Source organism: Cylas formicarius, unplaced genomic scaffold (assembly GCF_029955315.1).
Source record: "Cylas formicarius isolate icCylForm1 unplaced genomic scaffold, icCylForm1.1 PGA_scaffold_7__23_contigs__length_41026272, whole genome shotgun sequence".
Lineage (NCBI taxonomy): Eukaryota > Metazoa > Arthropoda > Insecta > Coleoptera > Brentidae > Cylas > Cylas formicarius.
Window position 1 is genome coordinate 10,388,878 of NW_026844352.1, and position 17,935 is coordinate 10,406,812.

General features: G+C 34.3%; 1 protein-coding gene across 1 annotated transcript in view; it reads left to right on the top strand.

Moving 5' to 3' along the window:
- Positions 1–238: 238 nt before the first annotated feature.
- The window catches only part of LOC132704467 (uncharacterized), a 29,114-nt gene continuing 11,417 nt past the window's right edge, over positions 239–17,935 (top strand). The window contains exons 1-2 of the mRNA XM_060674477.1: positions 239–428; positions 474–573. Coding sequence (XP_060530460.1) covers positions 239–428; positions 474–573 — 290 coding nt within the window. The remainder of the gene's footprint in view (positions 429–473; positions 574–17,935) is intronic.

The window sequence follows — 17,935 nt, forward strand, 5'->3', positions numbered from 1 at the left end:
AGATTAAGGAGGCTGCTTTACCGTATGGCATGTATGCAAAAAGCAATTATCCTAAACACCTGCCGAATAGTAAGGAAGTTTCAGCCATTGGAATAAGATGAATTTATTCAATTCAATCAATTAATGACTGAATAATATTAATAATAATTTATCAACTGACTGGCTATTTTTTAAATATAGAAATAGGTCTCGAGTCGATGCTTTTTCATAACACGTGATACGCCCATGTGCTCTGGAGATGGTGAATGGCAGCACTTCGAATCCATATAACGAAGTAGAAATCTTTCCTAAGACGTGTACCAAACTAACCAAAACTATCCAACATACCGGAACTTTGCAGGAACCGAGAGAGCTCAAATCATGTTTCGTGGATGAGTCAGCGACTCCAGTTTCACCTTTCTCAATTCCGCAGTGCGCCACGAAGGACGGTGGGTCGGAATACATTACACTCAACAGTTTTGTAAGATTTCCAGATATAGCGTTTTATCGGACCACATTATCCTCATTATTTATTAAAAGTGTAAACAATGAGGGGACACTTCATACGGAACCGTCCAAGGTCCAAGGTCCAAGGTGAGTGCGTCAATATAATATAAAAATGTTACTTTATAAATTAAGTAAAAAAAACACAATAAATAGTACTACAAACTGATAATAAAATCATGAAAATATGAAAAAAACTTTTCCAACATTTCCGCTTTTTAAGGAATTTTGTGCTGGTAAGTGTATATAATTGCTGTTGGCTGCTAGCTACTTGTTTATACACAGCCCAAGAGAAACACGCCAAAGAAAAATTTTCCCGGCGACGAAAGTAATTCGTTTTAATAGGATTCGTTTAATAGGATGATAATATTACCATAATAATATTATCTATCATATGTAGTAATACCTAGCCACGTAACTACTTCCACTCAACTAGCAAAGCAGTACTTAGGGTTCTACACGGGCAAAAATTGCAATTGTGGAAGCAAACTAAGAATCAGTAGGACAAAATGATTTCCTCAAATTCGTACTGAACGAATATACTTACAGTATTCGACAGTCACTTGTTAATATCAACTGAACTCAAAAAAGGCCGGACAGTATGTACCACTTTTCTAGCATTGCCATAGTTGCTGGCTGCAATTCACAGTCTTACAGAGGCGAATACACTGTTTTATCCCGGTGCGATCTATCGAAAGCCTTTGATCCCGTTCTTTCTGATCTGTTGATAATAAAACTATTTAGATATAGTTTAAGGGGAGCCTAGTCCAAAGCTACAAAAATAAGTTCAGAAGTTTTTCAAGATTCTGTTTCGGTAAGTCACTATTTCTTCTTTTTAGTCATCCCGGGATTTACCGTTCGGCTCTGGGTGCAATGGGATGATTTTGCAACACGTGTGCTAAACTTAATTGCGGTTTTCTACACTTGCTGCATAATATAGTATTAAGTGTAAAATCACGTTGTCGCCCTTTCTTTCGTGAACACATATGCCTTTGCCATGCATCTGTTTGCTTTGTTCGCTAATAGACATTTGTGTTATTAAACATAACCTAACATCCAACGCAAATCTTCGTAGCTACAGCTTTAAAAATTGCAATATTGAAATTCTAAAATATAAATTATCTAAGTGTAAAATCAATTGGAGACAAAATTAAGAGGCTGAATCTTCAAACGTTTAATAACCTCAAAAACTTCATCTTCTGGGTCACTATTACTACAGTGTAGAAGAATATCATTTAAGATGCGATTTTAGGTCGTAATAAACTTTTGATTACTATATAGCAAACTAAAATAAAAATTTTAAAATGGAAATAAAAATTGGAAACGATTCACCAATGGAGTGCAGACACAAACCATGAAGTTCGGGTTATGAATTTTACATTCTATTTACTTGAGTAAAAACTAACTCTAAATAAAACATATTCTGCCTCAGCAACTATTAAATAAGAGTAAATATATTCAAGAAAAATCTAGGACAAATGGTTCAATGGATTGCCCACGGGAAACGAAAAACTTTGTATCGTATACTAAAAGATCCGAATCCAAATAAATCACAATATACCAATATCGTAGTATTTTATTAAAAAAAATGAGCAATATCCTATACCTCCGCTACTGGAATAAATTGAAATAAAAAGGCTTCAAGTTGTGGACAACACTTGTGTAAAACAATTAACAACATTCACAATTCACACACAATTCATATTTAAGAACATTCCAAAAAGAAGGTCTAACACCATTCAACTAGTTTGAAAAGTACTAACTAACAAAATATATATAGAGCAATTAAAATGAAATGGAAACCTATTTTATGATAATGTTTCAGCTTTTCTGATAAGGTTGAAAATTGCCTATATTTGTAGAAATTCGAACAATTTAAATACTTGACATAGCTACATAATATCAAGAGTGATCATAAAGAAGAACTTTTTCCAGTTCTTTGATATTTTATCTAATTTATTATTGAAAAGTCGAAACTAATCGAGGAAAAAGGAAGGAATGACAGAATCAGCAAGATATATTGTCCGACTTAATGCAAATGAGCGCTGGTAATCACTAAAATATTCGCTTGTAGGATAAACGTACCAATTCGTGCAATTCCAATTTGCGAGGCCGCAACATTTTTTTTTATCTCGTCGTAGATAGGTACATCGCACACCTGCAATGTACACGTGATAGTGGATTATTTTAACTAACAATAAATTCCGGCGGGCCTCGGCAGTTATGCCGTTTGTTATGTGTTTGTAATTTCAACGAAAATGTGTTAAAAATGAGTTAAATATGCATACAAATTTCTTTCATATTAAAGCTCAAAAAAAACCATAAACTGAATAGAATTAATTGGTAGATGGTGATTAGAAACTTTTTTTTATTTCGAATACCGTTTTAGTTATTTTGAATGTCAATTTATCAATAATCTCGCCTACTTTTCAATTTTTTTTAAAGACACGGAATATATGAGAGGAATAATGCAAGAGTACAGTGCAAACGTTCTTTCTTCTTCAAAAAGTAAAACATTATTTGATATTGTTCCTTATACAGCCCTTTGAATTACCTGTGCCAAAGCCAAAATATCTACATATTTCAATTCAACTAATGAAAATTCTGAATAATCGTCGGAGTTTCTTTACGGGTTCGCTGCATATTCATATCATATTTTAGATATCTTACTTTACCAATTTCAAAAAGATTTTAACTAGAATTCGGAAAACGTGAACGCCGCAAGAATTATGGGGCAAATCAGAAATTACCAATTTTTCTAGTATTTACTTTACTGCTTACCATACCACTATCTGTAAAGGCCGAGAGATGGGCCATTTAATATGCGCATGCACGGTAATTTCATATTTCCGTTAAATGTAACATTTTTAAGGCAGTATTTTCTCGAAATATGCCCAGATCTCGTTGAATCTTGTATGTAAAGCGAGTTAAGTGTGTGATAATTGCTGCTTAGAAAAAGACCGTGCAAAGTGCAGGTTAGCGGGTAAAATTTACAGACATGCGCGAGAGATAAGTCCCACCTAAACGAAAATATCAGCCGCTCGAGGAACATCAGTTTTTACCGAACAAGGGTATATCATCTAATGGCTATATTCCGTACAACTTACTACCTACCATGTATTTTAAAAAAATTTGGATAGTATACTAAAAAATTTTGAGATTGGTTTTGAAGCTACCCACCAATAACGAAAATGTTTTCAATCGAAATAAAAGATAATATACACCTTAAAATCATATGAAGCACATCTTCTGTCCTGACCCCGTATACTCGTTCTGATTCTGAAAAGGTCCTTATCGGACAATTATAAGTTTTTAGATAAGTTATTAAATGGAAAAGATATGCCTTAAAATACAACTAGAAGACTTTTATTTTACGCCATATTTGGTTTCACAAAAGAATACTACCATATTGGGCAAACCACATCCTTCGAAATTTACAGAAAAGTGAGCAGCATCGCAATTCCGTCGAAAATGTGCATTGCCGCATTTCTAAAGTCTTTTCCAACTGAAAACTGTTGACATAATAGGGGAGAAAGATAGGAATAGCATCGTTTTCACACGTTGACATCGCCGCCCTTTGCTCCGATCAGCAACTTTCGTCTGATTTACTAATAATGGCTCAACAACTTCCAAATGAGATTTTTTAAATTTCCTTGCCGAGGCGCACGATTTTGGCGTAAATTGCTCCCGGAACTTTTGACAAACTACGTGACGAATTCGCATTACTTAACTATGGCGAACTTTTTAGTGTTATGTACACTTTGGCCTCGGGAAATCGAGAAACTCGGCAAAATTGTTTCAAATAATTCGCGATAAATATGGAACTATTTCGCTGCAAGCAACTGGGACCCTAAAGGAAAATAAATGTTTTTTCTATATTTCGGAGTTACGTTTAAAAAGAAACAGCATAATTTTTTTTAAGTATATATTTTTATGTAAAAAACCCGGATAATCAAAATAATAATACTCACAACAAATTCACTTCAAATTCTGAATTTTCAGATTCTTCAAAGTTTTCTTCAGATTCGGAGTTGTGTATATCAGGTAGATTAATTTATTCATTCTGAGCTTCTTCAGTTCTACTTTCACTAATTCCCATGACCAGGTTGGTTAGTTTTGTTTAGGAAGGCCCTCAAATCAACCATATCTCATATCACGAAGTAGTTCAACAGGCTCATTAACAACACTGTTGATATCATCGGGGTTAGCAGGTTTTAGTAAACGTCCCAATACTTCTTCAGGATTGAATGGTAAAATACATTTTTCCAGCTTAACAAAATTTCTCACTATGTGCTTTTGAGTGGCGCAAAAAAAGCCACTAATGACTGAATCAGATGAGTCGAGTTAGACGCAAAACGCCATTTCAACAGTATAATCTTTCACTAATGGGATAAGTTGCCCGCTAGAAAAACTTTTTTACCTTTTTTTTTACAAAATGGAATGACAACTGTTTTAACTCAGTTAATAAAGCAATGGGTATCGAACCATCATGACTTTGTGCTGGTATGTTTTGTTCCTTTTGTTCCTCCTGTCGTCCAAGTGTCAATAACCCACAATTAGGGGTAAAGTTTGCCCATCTCCTGATTCAGCAAACATGATTGATGTAGCAGTTTTTTGACTGATGTAGCATCTTTGGATACCGTTTAACAATGGCCTTTTTGCGACCAAGGTCATCAGATAATTTGAACTCATCGTAGTTGATAATAGAAGATTCTACGTTTTCTAGTCCTCAATTATATTTCTCGTTACATTAGCTCGTTACATTAGCGTTATATTTGTCTGCTGCGTTTCGATAACTAAAATTATTATATTTTATTTCATTCCCTGCTTGTCTAACTGCATCTGGGCACGGTTTTTCTTTAATTTCCGTCCACTACGCCGATAATTTCGAGGCATATTTCTAGTTACCCCGCCTTCTGGTTGTGTTTCTTTTAGCCCCACTTAACCTAAAAAATGACAATTTAATTTAGGCCAAGTTTTGCCACACGCAGAAAGACAAAATTACAAATTACAAATACGTGATAATAATTTACCTTGTTACCTAACAGAAGATGTCTCATTTTTACATCACCGGTCAACTTGATGAAATTTAAACTTACCACAATATAGAATAACATTTCGCCAGCGAAACGGCTTATATTGCATCAAAAATTATTGAAATTCTTTATTATCAATTATTTATTATAAATTCTTCCAATAAATATCTCTTTTCTTTTTTTAATTAAGTTTCTTTTAACTCCATCTTAACGTCTCGTTGCTAAATAGAAACACTTATCTTTTTTTTTACTGCCTACTTGCTTGTTGCCCAACATTTCGATACTTTCAGATCTTCTTCCTTTTCATGGGACAAACAGACCCGTATTATGTCCAATTCTCTTTTTGTGTTGTGTCAAACAATGTTAGTTTTTGTTTTTTTTTTTGCTGTTTTATAAGACTTATAACATTGTTTTAATTATAAAGCTCTAATTCTGCTTCAACTAGATTAAAACGGTATAGGTACTACTATACAGCGAGTTACCAATAGTTATTTAATAAAATATTTGACAATCCAAATTTTGAAATATTAAATTACGTAAAGAGGTATGGTATAGTAATTTTACTCGAAATCCCAAACTAAATTTGAACCTGGTAAAGCAGTAAGGGAAACGAGATTCGGTATTGGCGAAACGGACGGTCCTAGAAATTAATAAAATTAACAAATGGCCACCAGGGGGTGTAATTATTATTATGGACTTTTTAACTTGGTTTCTATCAAATTTTCTAATATTAAGCATGGCTTAAACCGAAACAAATTTAGATAATTTTTGTTTAATGCTATTTGCTCCATCTCTGCCAAGAAAGTGGTGGGGGGTGTTCGAACATTTTGTTAAATAAATTTTCATATATCCGAAATGGTTTACAGCCCTTTATTGAACTTCAAATTGATAAAAAATAATTTTTCCAAGGCTATCAATCATACTATGAGTTGTGGTGATTTCTGACATAATCGCAAAAAAAAAACAATTTTCTGGAAAAATAATAATAATAAATGCAATGATAAGACTTTTTTTATAGTAAGATAATCAAATAAGGGCACAACAACCCGGTCAAAACCGCATCTCAATAACTTTATTCTAATTTAAAATACAACTAAATGAAATTTAAGCTCAAAAAACGGTGGATGTGGGAAAAGCCTCCACACGGTTGGAATTGCTTTCTTATGTTTCGCTATACCGTCTAGCAAGTCTCCATAGAGATGAAAGAACCCCTGAAGAAGCTGGCCACTAGCGCGAAAGGTTTTCAAAGCAAATCCAAACGACGACGGAATTAAGAGCTGAATCATTATAACAGTTGATTATTATCCCGTACCTGACATTAGTAGATACGTTTTGATATTCTTGGTAGTTTTCTAATATTTATTATTCAAACTTCTTTTTTTATTAAAAATGGGAAGAGAATAATAATAATAATAATTCGAATAAAAATAGTAATAATAATAATAATAATAATAACCTTCACGGCCACATAATATCACGAAAATCAAAAGTACCCCTAAATTACTTACTATACGTGGAAGTAACAAAGAACAATTGCAAAGCCAACTAAGATTAGTGACCAAACTCACAAAGAGATTCAAGGATCTAATAGCATCAGATTAATTGACAAAATGGAACTAACCACTGACCACAAAGCGAAATCCCGAGCTAGAGGAGAATTTTACGAAAAGGGTTTGCTTTGTCGTGAAAACTTTCTTGTACGCGGGCGCTCAAATTAACGCTATTAACTCATGGGCTCTACCTCCGGTAACATTTGGTATTTTAAAATGGACTCAGCTAGATTTTCATCCTTTAGATCGAAAAATAAGGACCAAAATGGCCAAACACTGCGCTCATCACCAGCCATCGTGAAACAGCAGGTTTTATTTGCCTAGGAATAAAGGTGGAAGGGGCTTAGGGAACCTGGAAATGAAGCATGCGGTTCAAATAATGAAATTATATACTTACTTTACTAACTCCAAGGTGAATCTGCACAGAGAGATACTGGCAGCTGAAAAGAACTACTCTCCACTGACCCTGACTTCTGCAACTCCTCCTGAAGAGGAGTGGAGACATAAACTACACTACATGGCAGTGAGATTGACGAGGATTTGTCCACTCTATATCTTGCCCCGGGTATTCTGGTACCTGAAACATAGTGTAGTATGTAGTATGTGCGGATCAACACAGGAATCTACTCAGCATTTGTCGTCTGGATGCCCAACCCTCGCTATAAGGAGACTACATGGAGCAGCACAACAGAGTTACAAGAATATTTCACCAAGCAATCTGCAAAAAAAAATCTGATTAATACAATAAAATCGTTTTATAAGTACTTACCTAAAACTATAATGGAAAACGAAAATATGTAAATCTGTTGGGATAGGGAAATGGTAACGGATAGAGAGATTCGCCACAATAGACCCGACAGTTCAATTGAAAGAGAGAAGATATACGCGAATATCTTTGGCCCCAGAATACCACTCGATGATAACACCAAAAGAACGAGAAATGCTAAGTTAGATAAGTAATGCACTTGTCCTGGAAGTAAAAGATATGTACGGGTTAAACTCTGTGAAAATTATATCAACAGTTATCTCCGCGAATGGAATAAGCCTGAAGCAAACTGATCTGTGGGTCTCGAAAACAATTATAGGTCTGTCTCCTCTCCATATCAAACTTAGCTTGATGAAGCAGTTTGTTAAAGCCGTAGACGAAAAACTAATTATTTGTGGGAAAATTTTTCACCATATCTGAAGCCGAGATAAATGAAGGTATTTTGGTTGGGCCGCAGATAAGAACATTATGCAAAGACAAGGATTTTCAAAACACAATGACCAATGTCGAGAAAAGCACCTGGATTTCATTAAACGAAGTAATCGATAAGTATCTTGGGAACTCTAAGGACGAAAATTAGGAAAAGCATTGTTCAAATGTTAACACACTTTCATCGCCCAGGTTGTAATATTAGTTTGAAAGTGCATTTCCTATTTTCACACTTGAACTATTTTCCTGAAAATCTTGGAGCAGTTAGCGAAGAACAGGGAGGGAAGTTTCACTAGAACATTAAGGAAATGGCAGATAACGATGATGGCGGACTACTGCTGGTTGATAAAACGGGATCTGACAAAAAGACGAAGATTTCACTTAAACCAGTCTGAGTAAAGTTTTTGTTTCACTTTTTTTTAAAACTGAATAAGAAAATTAATTATTTTAGAAACATCGTTTTTTTTTCTTAAATCTTTGTAAAAACTTTACGTGATACAAATCAATGCATGGAATTTTTGGACTCAGCCTACCAAAATTATATAAAATCAGTTTTCAAAAATATTTCAAAAAGCTTCATTTTGTAGACCTATATTATTAGAATTCTTGTAGAAACCGAGTTTTAAAATTCACAAAAACGACGACCTTTGGTGGCCATTTCAAAGACCCAAAAATAATTTCCAGCACATTCTTTCCCTAATAGCCTACCTCGATGCCCTTACCCGGTATACTCTATATAGTGTATATACTGTATACTGATTATTTTCTTCATATATATAAAAAAAGTACCATCGTTTGTAGCAACTGCTGCCGAGAAGCTTAATCATACTACATTATGCTATAGTAGTATATTACAAAAGTGCATTTTAGCGACGAGTATGATACGGCACGAGTTACTGAAGATATCTATCAACGTGGCTGTAATGTGAACATAAAAATAAACAAGTGTCACTACCAAGTTTTTCTATTAAGTTTCATTTTAAGACTTCAGCCACTGTCGCTTTAGTCACGGATTTCAAAGCGCTCTAAAATTTTCGGTAGACTTTAAACACTGCCATTTCTCTGTTCTTATGGCACGTCTACATCCTTAAGTCATAATCGTACTGAAAAATAATGCTTGAAAAAACAGCAAAAAACTAATGATCTTAGAACAACGGGAGATGTTACACCTCGACTTTTCAAAGAGCAACCTGTTTTATCACGTGACTTGTAAATTACCTGTTTCGCCCGACCTGATGCCAAAGAGACATTTTAAATGCAAATACCTAATACAATTAGTGTAGTCGACAACCCATTCAGGAGTATCTTGTTTTCGATTAATTATTTTAATCACAACCAAACAAAACGATTTAGATTGGGGTGCATATTTCGAAGGAGTATTACTGCTGAGCGCGACCACACAGATCACAATAAACAATAGAAATATATCTGATATATTTCCGCAACGGCGTTCCAGACTGCAATACAAAATCGTCCACCAGTTAATTCTCGAATTTCGCGTGATTCATTTATAGCTTTAGGACGGAAATTGAAGTTACTAACAATACGGCTTTATTAAATAATAAATATCTGCTATCTGCAGCTGCAAGCCGGGCGTTTAGGATGATATTACCATTTACGATGTTCCAGCTTATGGGACCTAATCCAAATTTGAACAGATATAAATGGATTATTTCGTTGTAGCATTAACGATAATAATCATTGTTTATTGGAAATTCAGAGACCGTGAGATACTATACCATAAATGATGTAAATGAAAACCCATTAAAGCGGGTTATGCGGTCAAGCTTCGAAGGCTGAACTGTTTGATTAACTTTTAATATACTTTAAACTTTTAATGCAGGTAAACAAAGTTTTATTTTAACGGAATTTTAGATATTTCTATAACATCCAAATTAACAAATAATGATTAAAAATTGTAGCTCACACAAAATTATTCCATACGATGCACATTCTAGACCCAGTATGAAACCATTTCTAGAAAAAAATGTTTCTACTACCTTGTTTACACATCAGCTTCGTTAGATTCTAGCCTATGATGATATTTAGACGTTTGTCAGTTTTGATGGCCACTTCATTCATCGAATCTACTCGTGCTGCTGTGCATAAATGGTGCGTCACTCGCTTATTAACTACTCTCTAGGCACGTGTCAAATCAAACCTGAGACTAAAGTAGAGGTTATCAAACTTGATTATTTCTATAAAGTTTGTCATCAAAAGCGAAATATAAAACTATTTTCAAAATCGCGATTGATTCTTACCTTCAAAGAAAATAAATAAAAACAAGCTAAATCTGCGTATTATCCGCATTTGTGAGGTTAGATAAAAAAATTGTATATAAAAGTAGGGCCCAGAATACTTGATTGTAGTAGACGTTCTGACAAACTTCAACAACCTGCGGCTTTCCCAAGCTCAATTGCCAACAAAATATGGTGCTTGAGTTAAATGTCCGTCTTGTCGACGACTGAGGAAATATCTAACTTGAAACTAATTCCATAAATATAAGGTTTTTAAGTAAAGCGAACTGCAAACCAAAATGACGTCTTTACGTGGCCATTATTGTGAGAAAAATTAAGTAAACAGTTTTCACAAAAGTATATAATATGAGAAGTCATGTTTGTCCCACTTAGTGGAAATTTCAAGTAATGTTTGACTTATCGATCGAACTAACCAAAACCTTATATGAACATATGTCGCAAACATCTTAACTAATGAAATCCAGGAGTTTTCAAAAAAAACATATTTTTTTAATATCCGTAATGCGATATTTGGATATTTTAATAAAATTTGTTACACATGTACCATAATCAAAAGGCATTATTTAATACACCACTTTTTTTTTTAATACACCAGTGGCGTGCGTACGGGATTTCACCTCTCTATATTGTCAGACAATGATTGTACGCCACTGATTTCTTTTATTATTCTTACTGTCTTCAATCATTTCTAAAAAAAAATAATTTCTTGCATACAGCATACAGCATCATTATTATTTCTTACTTAAGTAATTGTCTATATGCTTTATTAAAATACTTCAAAAAATCGAAGTATACGAACTGCGTAAACTCTGAAGTGTATTTTTGAATATAATTATAATCACTTCTTATAAGAAGTGATTCTAATGTCAAGGCGGTTGTTTGACAGTGGTTTGACATCAGTTTTTAAATTCAGTTCTTATTAATGTGGTGTTTAAAATATCCAAGGATTGTTATTTTATAAAAGAATGGTCGAATTTACTAATTAGGAGTTGGCAGATATGCATCTTATATATGGTTTGGCTGATGGCGATGCTCCGGAAGCTAGGCAATTATATCAAGAGCGCTTTTCTAATAGAAGTCATACCAAATTGGCGAACATTTTCAAATGAACATAGAAGGTTGACTGAAACAGGTACTTTGAGGGCAAATAATCATTTCAAAGGGGCCCATCGGACTGTAAGAACTCCAGAAATTGAAAAAGTAGTTTTGAATTCTATTGATGAAAATTCTAAACTTAGTACTAGAAAAATTGGAAATAATCTTAATATCTCACCCGTCTTGGTTGCAATTTTGCACGATTTTCTATTGTACCCATATCAGATTCAACGGGTCTAAACGTTACTTCCCAGAGATTTTCCCCTTGCGTGTTAATTTTTGTCTAGAAATGCAATCACAAATTTCCATAATAACGATGGAAACCCCCATTACTTTAATTGTTGAAAATTATCTAATTGGATCCTTTTTCGTGCCAGAAAGGCTAAATAGCCATAATTACCCCGGTCTTCAAAAGAAGATTTGCCAATATTGCTAGAAAAATACATTAGGACGTTAATACATGGGTAAGTCGCGGCGGAAGTCAACCATGACCCCCTAGGTCCTCAGATTTAAATAGTTTGGGGCATCTTACAAGTCTGGTTTATCTTACCCCAGTTAACACTGTAGAAGCTGTGTCCTTCAAGATTTGTAATAATTTATTTACAGACAATTTTGTAAAAAATTATTAATAGTAGGCTGCGTTTTTTTTAATATGAATCGTTTTTATTTATATTGTTGTTAACATGTTATGTTATTTCGTTAAAACTGCAAAAGTACAAAGAACAGTCTTCTAATTTTCATTTTTCTGAAAGACACTAGTTGGGAACTAAAAACTAGATATTTTGTTATAGATATTTTATTTTTCACAAAAAAAGGTTCTCGATTTAACTAGTGCAGTGGCGACCCAATTAACCGACATATTATTTGTTGAGAGACAGTCAATGACACGCCACAGATTTCCTTAAAAATAATAATGACATATCCATTCATTTGTGAACAGATTTAATCTCTTATTTTTTTTTTACTTCGTCGCACGATTTTCACTTAAAATTAAAAACTAATTTGTCTGCATGCCGTAGTTATGTACAATGATTTCTACGTAATAAGGATAGGACACCGTGAGATCTACGATGTCAGCATTTGGCCACGATGGTACTATGAAGATACCGTGAGATTCACATCGTCAGCTTTTCGGATACGAACCTATAAAGTCTTAGTTTTAAGTAATATGATTATTCTTGTTGTAACTGCTGCTGCAAAAACTCTTAATTTTCGATTGTATTTTGAAAATAAAGTTTTTAAAAAGTCACCTCGTCTTCGCTTGAACATAATTGGCGCAATCGGAATTCGGAAAACGAAAAAGTAGAGACAATTCGCGTGTGTGCGTCGCATCGTGCGGAAAAGTGACACTTACCGAATTAGGCTACCCTGAGGAGTGGTTTCAACCGTTACAGCGCAATCCAAAGAACTTGTTGGGGAACCCAAAGAAGACTCTCGTAGGCAGTGTGCAACAAAGGATCAGGGAAAGGAAAACCATAAGTGCGATTTTTTCCTTTCGCCCCTTTAAGATCCTCTGTTAAGACTTTTAATAGGGATCATTTTAGGCAAGACGTATCGGACGTCAACTAGTTAGGGAAACAATTTTTTTTTTTAATCGATCAATTTTTGATGTTAAATTGGGAAGCAGAAACAAGCTGCGAATATTTCAAAGCATTAAGTAGTGATGTAGAATCTGAAATTAGTGAAATTTTCAAAAATCTAACCTTTAGTGAAAGACAGACCAAGTAAATTGGAATTTATTGCAAAATTGCAAAACATTCAACCTTACGAAGGTGATAGCAATACCTTAAATAAGTTTATCAACAGATGCGAAAGCTTAATTAATGGTTACGCTTTCCTTGCAAATTCGGAATTAGATATACATATTTTTGAATGTATCCAGGAAAAACTGGTAGGCAGGGTCGCAGTTCTAGTAGGTAATCGCACAGAAATTAGTGATTGGAAAGCATTGAAAGATGCATTGACTCAATGTTTTTCCGATCGCCGAGATCTGAATTGTTTAAACCAAGAATTAGTTGGGACTAGGCCCAATAAAAACGAACACTTGATAAATTTTGGAAGTAGACTTCAATTATTAAGGAGCGACATTGCACAGCGTATAAGTAACGAGTCTAAATATACACCGGAAGAAAAGCTTTCATATATTAAACATTATGATCAAACCGCCCTAAATACATTTATCGCAGGGTGCACAGGCGTCTTCAAAAACAATATGCATTTAAAAACACCGCAAAGTCTCGAAGACGCCATGGCATATGTAAATGAATTCGAAAATTTTGAAAGATTGTATGAGACTCTGAACGAGCCTTATAAATCTCAAAAACAGAACTTCCAAAATTTAAAGAGTGCACCGACAAATCAACATCTTCAAAGTTTTTATCAAAGACCGTTTAGCAATAATGCGTTTGTACCACCCAATCTCGCTCAATTTCCAAATCAGCAATTTAGTAACCCCGCACAATTTGGTAACTTAACGCGATTCTGTCACCAACCTTTTAATCAAAATTGCTTTAAGCCCACACAAAAAATGTTTCCAACTGGCCCAGTTGACGTAAGGCCCAGACAACTACCCCCTCAAAAATACTTTACCAACAGTCAAGTTTTTGGTAAACCAAAAAATGTATTTAAGCCCGGACAAACAAACCCACGCGATTTGCCCAATCCTGAACCTATGTCGACAACGTCTAGGACACCTTCCATAAGACGAGACCAATATCGAAACCAAAACGACTATTTCCGATCGAACCCAAACACGCGAAATAACTTCATTCAAATGACGTGACGAACTTCGACAACCAAGACTCTGAGGATAACTTAGATTATTTTGACCCGCGTTTTGAAAATAATTTTCCTCAAGAATATTTTGAGGCAATCGATAAATCAATACAATGTCAATTAGAAAATCAAAGCAATCAAAATTTTTGCGAAACCAGCCAAGAAGAAACCCCAACTTAATTGAAATAAACGTATCTTCGTATAACCCCCTTCCTTACTTGCAAATTTACTCTTTAAATATTAAATTATTAATAGACACTGGTAGTAATAGATCAGTATTAAAACCTATTATTGCTGAACAATATTTTTCGAATTGTATTTATAATGCACAAACTGCTATAAAAACAGCCGTAGTCAGCCAAAATACTCAATTTGAAGCTACTATAGCTTTACTTACAGAGTTTGGTATCGATTACGAAATCGATTTTATCCTTTTCGATTTTCACGACTTTTTCGATGGCGTTATTGGATTAACTGATTTGATGAAAATGAATTTAAATATTGACTTAAATAACAAAATACTTTTGAATAATACAATTCAAATTCCTTTTAAGTTCCGCGAACCCGCAGATTCAAAATTTTCATTTTCGATAAACTCTCATGAGAAAATTATTAAGAATTTGCCAGTTAGCGTTTTTGAAGGCGATATTTTAGTACCACCTACTGAAATAAATAACTTGTTTATTCCTAGAACCCTCTCCCACGCGAGAAACGGATTCGCACCCGCTGAAATACAAAAACCACACCGATAAAACAATTAACACGACCTTGTTGCAACCAATTTCCGTAGAATCGTTTATACAGGAAGCATTCGAAATATATTCTTTTGAAACCATAAAAAAATTCGCTAAAAATAAATATTTTCAAAATTCTCCCTCAAAAATCGATATAACCACATTAATACGGCTATCCCACATGAACTCAGAAGAGCAGCAATCAATCACTAAATTATGCGACGAATTTAAAGAAATTTTTTATAAACCAGGCGACGCGCTAACATTTACATCCAAAATTCGACACGAGATAAAAACCACTGACGAAGTTCCGGTACACACAAAATCATATCGTTACCCGTATGCCCATAAAGAGGAAATAAGGAAACAAATAAATGAAATGTTAGGGAAAGGTATAATCAGTCCTTCAACGAGCCCTTGGAGCTCTCCCGTTTGGATCGTTCCAAAAAAAATCGATGCCTCAAACGTACAAAAGTGGCGCGTAGTAATAGATTATCGTAAATTAAACCTTAAAACAATCAACGATCGATATCCCATTCCAAACATTTCTGATATACTAGATAAGTTCACAATACTTTTCGGTTTTAGACCTAGCGAGCGGTTTTCACCAGATCGAGATGGCACAAAATTCGATAGAAAAAACAGCGTTTTCCGTGGAAAACGGACATTATGAATATCTACGAATGCCATTTGGCTTGAAAAATGCGCCGAGTACTTTTCAACGCGTTATGGACAAGGTACTTAAAGATCTTCAGAATAAAATTTGTATGGTCTATATGGACGACATAATTATTTTTAGTACAAGCTTGCAGGAACACATTCAAAATTTGCGCCTTGTATTTTCGAAATTAGGCGATGCAAAATAAAAAATTCAACTGGACAAATGCGAGTTCCTAAGAAAAGAAATCGAATTTTTAGGGCACGTAGTAACGCCAGAAGGCATCAAACCAAACCCGAAAAAGATCGAGGCCATTCAAAAATTCGCGATACCTCGTACACAAAAAGAAATTAAACAATTTTTAGGCTTGCTCGGATATTATCGTAAATTTATACAAAATTTTGCGAAGATCACCAAACCATTAACTCAATGCCTAAAGAAAAACCAGAAAGTAATACACTCTAAAGAATTTGTGGATTGTTTCCAACATTGTAAAAATATACTAACATCAGAACCAGTACTTGAGTACACCGATTATACCAAACCTTTCGAATTAACAACTGATGCATCAAATTATGCTATAGGAGCAATATTATCGCAAAATGGTCACCCAATTAGTTATGCATCCAGAACGTTAAACCCAGCGGAAATAAACTATTCGACCATCGAGAAGGAACTGCTAGCAATTGTATTTGGTTGTAAATACTTTAGACCATATTTGTTTGGACAAAAGTTCTCTGTCCTCACGGACCATAAGCCCTTAATCTGGCTTTCAAGTTTAATAGAACCAAATAGTCGCTTAATTCGCTGGCGCCTCAAACTCGAAGAGTTTGATTGTATTTTAAAACATCAAAAAGGAAAGAAAAACCAAGCCGCAGACGCACTTTCGCAAAACCCCGTAGATACTAGCGAAAACATTGACCTTAACGCCTTGGAAACTTTATCTACGACTAATGAACTCGATGACGCGAATGAAACTATAAAGAAATTCTTGGAAAATGCCGAAGAATTACCTGAATTAAATCCGGACGAATTAGAATCAATTCTAGGCAACAATTCCCAAAAGAAAATAAATATTTTGTCAGACATTATTCTGCGACCCGCTCAATATTCACAAAATCAACCGCCATTACTAGATACTAGCGATTTAGAAACGGTACATACGTCTCACGAAAATCCAATTTTTATTTTATTTAAAAATCAAATAATTATAACCGGAGGAGGAGATAATAATCGAATCCAATGCCAATTTTCAAATATTTTCAATAACACTAGAATTTTAGTAGTATTTCCAAAACTTGAGCCTATCCCACATATAATTAAAATCTTAAAGGAATTTATAGACCCCAAAAATCTTTACGCACTTTATTTTAGAACCGAGAAACTAGCTCAAACCTTTACTGTAACACTACAAAAAATATTTCTAAATTCTTCCTACAGGTTTGTTCAATGTTCAAAATTCTTAGAGGATATTGAATCCCAGGACGAACAACAGGAAAAATTAAAAATTTACCACACTACAAAAATTTGCCATAGGGGCATCTCTGAAATGAAAATAGCATTGACCACTAGATTCTATTGGCCTAAAATGACCGACGATATCGAGCGGTTTGTAAATATTTGTGATACTTGCCAGAAAAACAAATACGACAGAAATCTCCCTGTCATTAAATTTAGTCTAACACATCTAAACCATTCGAACAAATTCATATTGACTCTTTTAAAATCGACAACCAAATATTTTTAACCATTCTTGACGCCTTTCCTAGATACGGTCAAGCGTATTCTAAAAGTCTGACAGGAACAGCTGTCATTGATTGCCTCCTAACTTTTGTATCACACCATGGTTTACCATTAAAAATCACGTCAGACCGTGGAACGGAGTTTAAAAATAAAGACATAGAGGACTTTTGCAAATTGTATAAAATTGAGTTGCATTATACCACTTCAAAGAACAGTAACTCTAACTCTCCCGTGGAACGTTTTCATTCTTCTATAATTGAAGCATATCGATGTCTTAAAGAGGAACATAAACAGTACAACCCGGAACAAATCGTAAAACGCGCTTTATTAGGATATAATAACTCCATACACAGTGTCACGAAATTTACGCCTTTTGAAATAATCAAAGGTCATATTAATGACACAAAT